Source organism: Arachis duranensis, chromosome 8 (genome assembly GCF_000817695.3).
Source record: "Arachis duranensis cultivar V14167 chromosome 8, aradu.V14167.gnm2.J7QH, whole genome shotgun sequence".
Classification (NCBI taxonomy): Eukaryota; Viridiplantae; Streptophyta; class Magnoliopsida; order Fabales; family Fabaceae; genus Arachis; species Arachis duranensis.
This window is the reverse complement of record NC_029779.3, coordinates 10,986,017-10,998,596: the sequence shown is the minus strand read 5'-3', so window position 1 is coordinate 10,998,596 and position 12,580 is coordinate 10,986,017. Positions and strand designations below refer to the sequence as shown.

The 12,580-nt window shown below is 26.4% G+C and overlaps 1 protein-coding gene across 1 annotated transcript in view; it reads left to right on the top strand.

Moving 5' to 3' along the window:
* The first annotated feature begins 10,937 nt into the window (after window positions 1-10,937).
* Window positions 10,938-12,580, top strand: part of LOC107460842 (WAT1-related protein At4g08290) — a 5,659-nt gene continuing 4,016 nt past the window's right edge. The window contains exons 1-2 of the mRNA XM_016079259.2: window positions 10,938-11,210; window positions 11,996-12,058. Of these exons, the coding sequence (XP_015934745.1) occupies window positions 11,020-11,210; window positions 11,996-12,058 (254 nt within the window). The 5' untranslated portion in view covers window positions 10,938-11,019. The remainder of the gene's footprint in view (window positions 11,211-11,995; window positions 12,059-12,580) is intronic.

Below are 12,580 nucleotides of genomic sequence, written 5' to 3'. Positions count from 1 at the left end.
GAATTAGCAGCGACATTTTCACGCCCTGGTTTATACTGAATTGTGAAGTCATATCCCAAAAATTTTGGAAGCCATGCTTGCTGCTCTGGGATTTGCAGTGTTTGCTCCATTAACTCTTTTAGACTACGTTGATCAGTTTTGATAGTGAAACGGTGGTCCAATAGATAATGTCAAAACTTGGATAATGCCTTTGTAATCGCATGCAACTCTCTAATATATGGAGATTGTTTTTGCATTCGAGAGGACAATTTTTTTGAAAAATAGGCAATGAGATGACCATCTTGAGTTAAAACAGCACCAATAGCAGTGCCTGATGCATCAGTTTCCAAACAAAAGGGCTTTTGAAAATCTGGCAAGGCTAGTACAGGAGCAGTGGTAAGAGCATGTTGTAACTGTTTAAATGCAGACTCAGCAATCGGTGACCAAAGAAATTTGTCCTTTGTTAATTCGGTAAGTGGAGCTGCAATTGTAGCATACGACTTGATAAACCGGCGGTAATATCCAGTAAATCCAAGAAAACCCCTCAATTGTTTCAAGTTCATCATAATTGGACAAGAAAGAACGACTTCTACCTTGGAACTATCCATAGCAACACCAACTGCATTAATTATGTGACCTAAGTAATCAACTTGCCTTTCACCAAAGGAACATTTCGAATACTTAGCAAATAATTTTTTCTTAAGAAGAATTTGCAATACAGTCTCCAAATGAGATAAATGAGTAGACCAAATAGGACTGTAAACCAATATATCATCGAAGAAAACCAAGACAAATTTCCTCAACACATCCTGAAAAACAGTGTTCATCAAACTTTGGAAGGTCGCAGGAGCATTGATTAAGCCAAAGGGCATGACTAACCACTCATAATAGTCATCATGAATTCTAAAAGCAGTTTTATAAGTGTCAGCCGAGTTGAGCAAGATTTGATGATAACCAACCCGAAGATCCAACTTTGAAAAATAAGATGCACCATGCAATTCATCAATTAATTCATCAACAGTAGGAATAGGAAAAGAGTCCTTAACAGTAATAGAATTTAGTGCTCTATAATCAGTACAAAAACACCACGAACCATTTTTCTTTCTAACTAGGAGTACAGGAGAAGAAAAAGGGCTCTTACTTGGCCTAATGATTCCTTCTCGTAGCATATCTTTAACCATTGTTTCAATTTGCTTCTTTTGGCTATGTGGATATCTATAAGGCCTCACCGATTTGTCCCTTCCAATAAGGGAATACTATGGTTATGGCTTCGATTAGGAGGTAAGCCCACCGGTGTTTAAAAAATTTGCCAATAAAATTTGAGAAGCACTACTAACTCTAGAGATAAATTCTCTGGCAATTAGTGAAATTTCTCATTTTGCCCTATCATATCAGTATTTTGCAAGGTATAAAATTTTGCAACCAATCCCGTATAAGACATTCTTTTAAAAATCTTTTAAAACACAATCATTAAAAAATATCATGATTTGTTTTTTTTATTAAAAAAATGTTAACAATTTCACTATCAAAATAGAAATATTTTCTTAAAAATAATAATTTTATAATTTTAGTATTATTCGTAACTTCAAAAATACTTTTAAAACCCTCTATTTATATCAAAGTAATTTTTTTTGTTTTCCTTTAGAGTAAATATCGACTTTTCTCTTTTTATCATATTATAAAAAATATAGCATAACAATACTATAATAATATAAATAAGTTTCTCTAATATATATACACACACATACAGAATTTAATAAATTTGCATTGCTTAATATCTTATGATTTTAAAATGAATAAATTTTAAAATAATTTAGTGTTTATGTATTCTTGATAGAAATAATTTTTTAAAATCCAATTAGGTGTTATTATAACGACTAAAGTAATTTTTTTATATGATCATATACGTATATAAAATAAGGAGAAAAAAGTAAAACAGAAAAAGAACAACAACGAAAAAAAAAAAGAAAACATTAAAAAGAGATAGGTCAAATAACATTGAATACATACTATGGTTGGGCCTTTACAAACTCTAGTTTGACCATCTTGTATTGGACAAAAGTTCTATCCCAATAAAAAGAAAGAAGCCTTACAAAAATATTATTGATGTAGAAAATCTGGATTTGGATCCCAATTCATGGGCTTGCAAGATTGCCGACTCTACCAAAAGAAAACAATATTGCAGATTCAATTATATATATAGGCTACATTATTAAAATAGTGTCAAAAGTTTATACACCTGATAACAAAATTTTAAAATATAAGAACGAAAAATAAATTCTTGAATAAATACAAAGTTTATAAGAACGGATTCGTAGATATTTAAGTCTCTGAGGATTTAAAAATACATTTAAATTCTTGATCTCTTTAAAATCTGGATATATTGATCTCTGAGTTTAATAATTTGTCTCATTTTAAAAATTCTCTCAGTATAATGGGAATTACGTTTGATTTTTTTTATTGGGGTCTAACAAATCCAAGTGAATATGAATGATCGATCCAAATTTTAAAAGAGTAGAGATTTAAATGTATTTTCAAATCATTGAAGATTTAAATGTCTGCGAATCAAAAAGGTTAAGGACCTATTTATCATTTTCTCAAATTTAAAAATATGATAAAAATAACAAAAGTATCATATTTTTATAAATTACAAATAACTTTTGTATGTAAAAAACAATTTATGTGTTTATTCTAAAATTTTATTAGAATATTTAGATTATTATTTATAAAGTGTGTAAAAAACCAAAGCAATATTTTATTTCTAGAAATTTTGTCTATTTTTTTTAAAAAATTGCCATTTACAAAAAAGAATTCAAAATATATCTTTTTGTCATAAAATTATTAAATTTAATTTTAAGAATAAAAATATCTATTTTTCTAATAATACTTAAAAAGTTGCATTGCATCCAAATTTCTCATTGCAAAGAACGTGACACATAATATCTCACGTACAACTTTGTACATATTTCAAATTATCACATTCTTGCAATATTTTTAAAAAAGTTTCATTCATGTAACTTTTTTTGTTTTCCTTTATTAACATGTCTTTGTTTTCCTTACACATTATATTATTTGCAAATATAAACTGATGAAGGTGTCAATGAATTTTATAATTATGATGATTAAATCTCCATAATACGTTGTATTGAGTAAACTAACTCGACCTTACAATTATATATATATAACACATACATATATTAGCTCCCTAACAACCCAAGAGAATTATTTGAACCAATGCTACAAAAGACTGCATAACAGAATGCAGTTATAGTCTTATAGATACCTAACCAACTAAACCATATTCAGTCAACTCTAAAATTACAAAAAATACATTTCTAAGACTAAAAAGAAATCTTGTTATTTGATAATATTTTGAATAGGATTCATATTTATAAATATATCAATATATACGCACAAAATCAACCATTAAATTAGTCATTTTATAAAATATATATTAAAATATAAATTTAATTATTCTGTTGGTCCTATAATTTTAACAAATTTGTAATTAAATGTTTATACTTTTTTCTTTTTAATTAGATTCCTACAATATTTTTAATTTTGTAATTAGATATTTTTTAATATAAAAAATATTAGAATTAACTAAATATTTTTTTTATAAATTAAAGATATCAACAATTAAGATTAATCTTTAACCACATATTTTTTTAAAAAAATATTCGGATAATTTTAACTTTTTATATGAAAAAGATCTAATTATAAAATTAAAAGCAGTTTAAGAACCTAATTAAAAAAATAAAATATAAAGACCTAATAATTTAGTAAAATTATAAGAACTAACAAAATAATTAAACTTAAAATATAAAATATAAATTAATAAAAAATAAAATAACATATATTTATATACAAATATAATAATTTAATAATAAATTTTTTAATTCGCAAATAACATTTTTTTTTTTAAATTCGAGGTCTCCATCAAATAAAATTTCACCACATACATAGAAAGGTAGTGGTCAATATCTTCAACATCCCTTACTCCAGATCCTTTTTATTGATCTCATATACTCATCTATATATGCAAGTAGTGTGGATAAGATTGCTGTGTATGACGATCGGTCCAAATCAAAATTTGAAGAACTATTGAAAAGTAATTCCACCCATCATACGTGACATGCCATACTTTGTCACACACCATGCACTAATTGCACCCTAAGCTTTTCTTTCATATTTTATTTCCACAAACTTTTTCACTTTTTTGCTATGAATAAAAAATTAATTATAAAGACTCACAAGCATTCATAAATTAGAAAGGACAACACATTAGATCTTAAGTTAATATATAAGTTATTATAAATATATTATAAATTATAAAATAATAAGAGATACAACTGTTTTTAGAATCAAGAATACAACATCGTTGATTAAGTCATCACATCTTAATTATTTCAGCCTTTTAAACATCTTTTATGCCAAAGAATATATATAATATATTTCAAATAATGTGTATCACATCTCTTTTTGAAACAAAAAATAACACCATCTCCGTTCTAAAAATGAAGTATCAAGATAGACCGACAAAAATAAAAAAGCAAAGGATCTGAAATCGAAATAAAGAGACATCTATGTCCATATGGTCAAGATATATACGCGAGCTATTTAATTTATTGCACTAAAAAGAATTTACTTTATTTTTCTTTTTGTTTACACTTTAATATGCCACTACTAGAATAAGATATTAAGATATATCCATTAATTAAGAACACTAATTGTTGCGATTTTGTCTGGAGCGATCAAAGCATATAATTGATTGCAAATCAGGTTGATTAATGAGGTTGATTAATGAGATGGTTCTTCCATTAGCAGGAAAAAATAATAAGAGAGAGAGAGAGAGAGTCTTTTATAATTCTATTGGAGATGTTTGTTGGCAAAAGGATTCTGTGAACTTTTTTAAAGGAGGCTACTGTCTATTAATAATTATGTTTTATACCCACGTCAATTTTTTCCAAATTACAGAAGTTGCTTGTGTTAGAAAGGTAAGAGAAAGCACTAAAAAAAAGTTTGTATATATTTCAATTGTATAGAATATTATAATATAAAAGAGTATTTATAAGTTTTAAGATAATCGAAATAATAAAGATGTAATATTTTATAATAAATATTCAGATATGTTAAATAATTCTAATGAATGTTAATTGATGTTGATATATTCTAATATCCCCTCAAACTCAAATAACAACTTGAGTTTGAAATTTATTTAAAATAATGAAATAAAAAAATTAGATAAATTGGTAGAATAAGTACAGACGGAACTGTTAAAAGGAAACGCAGACGGAACTGTCGCAAAGAAAGCGTAGACAGAATTGCCGCAAGGAAGCGCAGATAAAACTGCCGCAAAAAAGTGTAGACAAAACTGACGAAAAGATGGCGAATTGCTCGGAAACTTCCGAAAAGTGGTAAACTATGTGAAGAGATGGTAAAATGTTAAAGGATAAGGAACTGTCATAAGGTAATGAAAATTATATAGTTTTTTCATGGAAATAAGTGTGGAAAAATTACTGTGATTTCACCAGAAGAAAAATAAGATATCATCTTCAAGGAGGATACCATAACTCTAATACCATGTTAAAAAATAAGAGAAAACAGTAAAAAAGAAATTTGTGTGTATTCCAATTATATAGAATGATACAATATAAAAATGAATAGCATTCAAAAATAATTCTTAGTTATACTTTACACACATGAGATACAAGCATTTATATAAGAGGATCTCAACAATAAAGAGAGGAAAAAACAAAATAGAAACAACAGAATGAAGAATTACTTACACCATAACAGATTCTTAACTAACTTTCTATATGTGGAGATATTCTAATAACTAATTATGTTACTCTCCTTTACAACTCCCTCCCCTCTCAAACTTAGCAGTGAGATTAACAATCATTTTAAGTTTGTCTCTGAATTTGTGAAAGAAGAGTGCAAATAAAGGTTTAGTAAAAATATCCTCAACTTGATCGAGTGAAGGGATGTGAACCACATAGAGATCCTTGTAATTGACTATTTCTCGAAGACAATGAAGATTAATTTCCATATGCTTGCATCTTGTATGTATGTAGGCTTAGATTAGCAGCTAGAAGAGAAGCACTTTAATTATCACAATAAATCGTAAGTGTTATAGGTTGATGAATCTTTAGTTACTTAATAAGCAAACTCTAAATAGAAATTAACTCTAATTGCATTACTGCCATGGATCTATATTCAGCTTCTGTACTACTTTTACTGATGCTAAATTGTTTATTGCTTTTTCATGAGATTAGATTGTTTCCTAAAAAAAAAAAAAACACAGTAACCTGTGATTGACTTCCTATCATCTAAATCTCTTGCCTAATTCTAATATGAAAAGGCAAATAATATGAAATCAGTGCATTTTTTAAATTGAATTCCATACTCCAATGTACCTTTAATGTATTTGAGTATACATGTATTTCATTGCCTTTCAATGCTCAATTGTTGGCTTGTGCCTTTATTCACAGCAAAAATTAGATCTGATATAAAAATAGTCAGATATTAAAGAGCTACCACTATCTCTCTATACTGTTTTGGGTTGTCATAGGCTTCTGTACCATAGAATATTAATTTTAAAGCAAATATCATAAGAGTATAGGCATTTGGTTAGATGTACAAATATTAGTTTTTTTTTTTTTTAATTCTTTAGCATATTTCTGTTATGTTACCAATAATAGACCGTCATCATTTAGATGACTGAACTCTAATCTAAGAAAATAGCTTAACTTTTCAAGGTTTTTTAGAAAATTCAGAAATAAGAATGTCAATTTCAGTTTTGTTATTGTCGGTAACTACAGTGTTATCCACATAAGCTAAGAGAAAGATTGTAGAAATAAAAATATGCCTCACAAATAATAATGAAAAAAATTCTAACTTAGAGCAAAAATCAATGAGAAGATGAAGTTAGTCTGAACTACCAACAAGAACAAAATAAAAGAGATAGAAAAAGTTAGTAGTGACAGAAATGAAAATTAGAAAATAAAATAGCTTTTTATATGTGAAGATATTATAATAACTAATGTTGTTATTTTTCTTTACACTCCCTTAAACTTACATACCGAATCCTTTCCCTGCCATACTCATCAGGACTTAAAGCAACAAGAAACTTTAATAAGCAGAAAAAGGTTCAATAATGGTATCTGCTCCTTGACCAGCAGCTATATATGATTAACAATAATAACGCAAACTAAAGAGTTTAGTTATTTTCAGATATATAATAATCAAGGCCGTTGTCGTTACTCGTTAAGGTGGTACCCAAACTCCTATTTGCATGTTTTTCTTGATCCAATCATCATCATCTTCTCTTTAATTCAGTATCATTTTTTTTTATAAATAGTGTTTATAACCTGAATATAAAATATAATTAGTTTTTTTAAAATTTTTTAATAATTAAAATAAATTATAATTGATAAATATTAAATAAAATAAATTCTATTTTTTTATATAATTTTTTAGCATTACTATAATTTTTTTATATATCTTTTTATCTTTTAAAAATGGTGTATGCTGAAAATATTATATCTATTGGTTAGAGGGACACAATTCTTTAAGAATAGTATATGTTTAAAATATTATACCTATTAACAATATAATAAAAGAGCCACAACTAACAATTCATGTAGGTGACAAATTATAACTACTATGTGCAATAGATATAAATAAAATTTTTGTCCACTATTTATACATATTAATCAAGTGTGTATTTTAATTATTAAGAGATTTTTTTTATTCAAGAGAGTTGAAAATTTTTTACTATTGCTAAGTAATTGTTAAGTAAGAAATTTTTAGGTTTCGTTGTATTTTAAGAGAATATTGTTATTAACCCTATAACAACTAAGTGTGAAAATAAATATCTCTTTAAAAAAAAGTGATTTAATTGTGTCTTAAAACCATTTTCATATATCCAATCATTTCGTCGTGCAATACTAACTCATTAGCTAGTGACAGATTCTTAAATGGATCTCAAATTATAACAGATTAATCGTAAATTAATCATTGACCTGGGAGATATTAAAAGAGAGAGAGAGAGGATGAGATTAACAACTAAGGTCAACATATGAGAAGACTATTGATTTCTTAGCTTTCATTATATATTGTTGTGCATGCTGAATAGGAAGCCAACTTGACATTATAGATTGATTTTTAAACTCAATAATTTTGAATTGCCTAAAAGTAACTTATAATCACTAAGAAACTGAAAGTGACATGCTCCTCGATATGCGGATCTACATTCACTCCTCACTCTTATCTTCAAAATTAGAAGATCATCCAGCTAGTTATGATGATTATGAACAATTTTTATTCTTCTGGGAACTTAGCTTGCTTTAATTCCTCTTTCTATCTCTGCCAAGAAAATGAAGTTTCTATGATGAGTCCATACCCTCCAATCTTCTAAGCACAATGCATCTTAATCATAAATGGATATAAAGCTTCCATGGCATAAAAGAAAGCTGAAAAGGCAAACTTGTATTATTATAATTGGCCACATCTATTAGCAATAATCTTGTTTGGGCCTCAAATTTAGGTCCTAAATTTATGATTTAACTTGGCTCTAATGGCACCAAAAGGTTGGTCAAATCCAAGAATTATTCATAAATAAACCAAATAATAAATGACTACTGCGTACTAATTCAATTATTATTTATATTATATTTATATATAGTTGGTTCTTTTATAAAAGTTAATAACTTTATAATAAAAGTTGATCATTTTTGCAAAAAGTTATAAACTTTTTGTGATGGGAAACAAGTTCATTGACATCAAAGGTTCATCCATTAATCTTAAACTAATATGTGAAATTAGATAGACCCTAAGTTATAACTAACCATTTTCACAAGATTGGTAATTCCTTCCAGAGAGAGAGAAAAAGGGCTCATGTATATTTATATTAACTTTCATTAAAAAAGAATGTTATAAACTTATAATTACCTTAGTGATGACAAAAAAAATATACTAATTATGGGAATGGAAAGTGTACAAGACATGCAATGAGATGGTGAAGTTTGATCTCCCACTCTTGCAAGTATAAAGTTTTTTTTTTTGTGACAAATTGTGTAATTAATTGAAGGTTTGATGAGAAGTAAAGATATGAATTATATGAAGACTCTTATATGAAAGATATGAATGGAATATTCTGTATAGAGAGTAAATGGTGAAAATGGTTTTCGAAAGATCATGTTTATCTTAATTAATATGATCTTAAAGAAATCAAATTTCTTAAATAATTGGTTATTAAAAAATACAATAGTAAATTAAATTAGTTTTTTTCTCAGTTAGATAACGTTGCATGTCACTAATAATTATCTCATCATTTAATTGACAAAATGACTAAAATAATTTATAATTGTATCGTTTAAAAATTAATTTAAAAATTATTTTTTTTTAAAAACCGAATTGATTCACATGTACTCTTTTAAAATCTTTCTTGATGATAACTAATCCCTTGATTTAAAAAAAATTTATTTTTATATATATTTGCCGCTAACTTAAAAATTCATTCTCTCCACTCTCTTGCTTTATTTGAATTAGGGATATTATTAGAGACTCAAATTTGGGTTGAAACACCCTTACTGCTATAGTTAATAGATACTTAGGATAAAAGTTTTAAATAATAATAATAATAATAATAATAATTCAGTAACAAAATCTCATAAATGTGTGTTGATACCGCTTAGGATGATATTAAACATGGCCTTATCATTTGTTTAATTATGGGGTAGTTAGTGGTTGACATGACATCGAGCATTATTATTAAAGTTTAGTATATATATGTCGTCCAATTGCACCGATAGTAAGATACTGTAAATTCGAATTTCCATCAGCATCAATTGAAACAATGGAGAATTCCATGCATGAACAAAAATGAAAAGTAATACTCAAAATTAAATCACATGTATAAGAATATTAGAGGGGGGTCATATTCACATGCTTATGAACTTGTTTACTAAACGAGTGAACATACAAAACATGATGATTGATGAATTGATGATCCTCTCATAATATGCAACATTCAACGTTAGTTTTTCAATTAAGCCAATTATTTATTTATTCAAAAAAAGCTATATAAGAAAGTGTATTCTGAGTCACAGGTGGAGAAAATCAAGGAATAGGGAATCAAACAAATTAAAGCAGATTGTCTCTAGAAGGGGTATCTCCACCAAATAATTAATAATCTATATTTATTACAGATCAGAACAAATATACTTTAAATTAGGATTTTACTATTAATTATATTTTAAATTGTAAAAATATACTCCAAAGTCCAATCTACTTTCTTTTATTATGTACCATAAGACAACTACCATCAAAGCTTTTTTCTTTTCTTTTCTGTTAATTTTCAAACTCATATATTATTTAAGAGAAATTTATTTATTTTATTTCTTTTTATATATCTAACTCTAAAAGTCATTCAATTGCATTATTAGCTATTTTAAAATTAAAAAAACATACACATACATTTAGTTAGTATATATATTGCCATAACAATACATATTCTAAAGATTTAAGCTAAAAAAAATATACAAATTTTTTCAACTATTAATATCTAATAAAAAATAATATATATAAAAGTTTGACTTGAGAATGACAGAAGCATATATAACTTTAAAATAATAGTGACAGAAAAATACTAAAAAAATAACAAAATTTATTATTTTTAATTAGTAGCTAGTTATTAATATTTAAAAACATGAGTTAAAAATATATATATTATTAGATTACTAAATCTAAAAAATAAAATAATAAATTCTATCTGTCTTTTCATCGTTGCTGACATTAGTATATCCAACACCCAACATGCCTTATCCTCTTATTATTATTATTGATGTATGGGTGCCTAGTAGTAGTGCATTTTATATGGTCTTAATCATGACTATATACTACTCATTACCATCATAGACGCTGTTACTATATAAGGAAGGCCACCTCACACACTTGAGATATATAGAACCTAGCTAGCTATATTAAAACATCATCATTATTCATCAATCTCTCTCTCTTTTACAAGAAAAAAAAATGGGAGAAAGATTAGTGATGAGCAAGGCAAAGCCTTATTTGCTAACTGTGGGGCTTCAATTTGGATTGGCAGGAACCTACATATTCTCCATGGCCAGTCTCAACCATGGAATGAGTCGTTATGTCTTTGTTGTTTATCGCAATCTCATTGCTGCTATTTCCCTCGCTCCCTTTGCATTCTTTTTTGAAAGGTCCTAATATAACTACTTACCTTCTCTATACTCATATTGCCTTCTCTAGAGTATAATTACCAAAAGATGAAAATTCAGGTGCAGTTAATTTCACATAAAATTGATAACTGAGAGTCATTAGATAATTTAACTGATTTAACTAAATTTTTATCTAACGACTCTCAACTATCAAATTCACGCGAAATCAACCACACCAAATTTTCATTTTATCAAAACAAAATAAATTAAATATAGAAGTATTTTCTTATTTTCAAAATACAAAAATATATACTTTTTGTATATATTTTCATTATTTGACTTCAAATAATTTTCTACGTATGAGCTAGTCAAATATTTTTTTTTTAAATAATTTTACTGTAAATATAATACATAATAGAATATCATATAAGGTTTTATTGTTATTTGAATTTCTATTTTTGAGTTTTTGTTTTATAAAGACACTATTCAAAGCAAAAATATAATTTTTTATATATATTTTCATTATTTGACTTAAAATAATTTTTTGCGTATGAGCTGGTCAAACAATTTTTTTAAATAATTTCACTGTAAATATAATATATGATAGAATATTATATAATAATTTTATTTGATTTATATAGCCAAACTTTTTCAGTAAAATAAGGTTTTATTGTTATTTGAATTTCTATTTATGTGTTTTTGTTTTATCAGAGACAATATTGAAAGCAAAAATAATTTATTGTAACATACTATATATATAGTGCATGTTACTTTTATTAATTTGAGTTTATAAAGCTAAGTAAAATGTTATGCTTCGATTTTTGCAGGAAGGTTAGGCCAAAGATGACACTCTCTGTCTTTATACGAATATTGGTTCTCGGGCTTCTAGAGTAATGATCTTAATTAATCTTTTTCTATACCTAATTGATAGTAATAAATTAAATAACATGCATATTACTGATTAATAATAATTAATAATTGAAATAATTAGATGATGTATGCATGCTGATGTGAAGATTATTTGTATTTGATTAGAATAAAAGAAAACATAAATAGTTAGTGAACTTTTGAAAGAATTTCTACCCGATATAATGTGAGTGAGGTATTGATTCACCAGAGGTTACATTACTAGAATCCCAACTTTTTTTAGTTTAAGATTTAAATCATTTAATTTTGGGTTTTTTTTACTAAGAATTTAATTAATTAAATATGATTTGACTAAAGCCTTGTAAGAAAAAGTAAAAGTCTTAGGATTTTTTTTTTGAAAATGTTTGGTAACCAAAGAAAATAAGCCAAAAACAGTCATAACTTACCTTATTTAGCATTCATTAATTGTTACAATAATTAATTAATGCTAAATAAAATAAGTTCTGACTATTTTTTTGTCTACCTAACATTACGGCGACATAAAA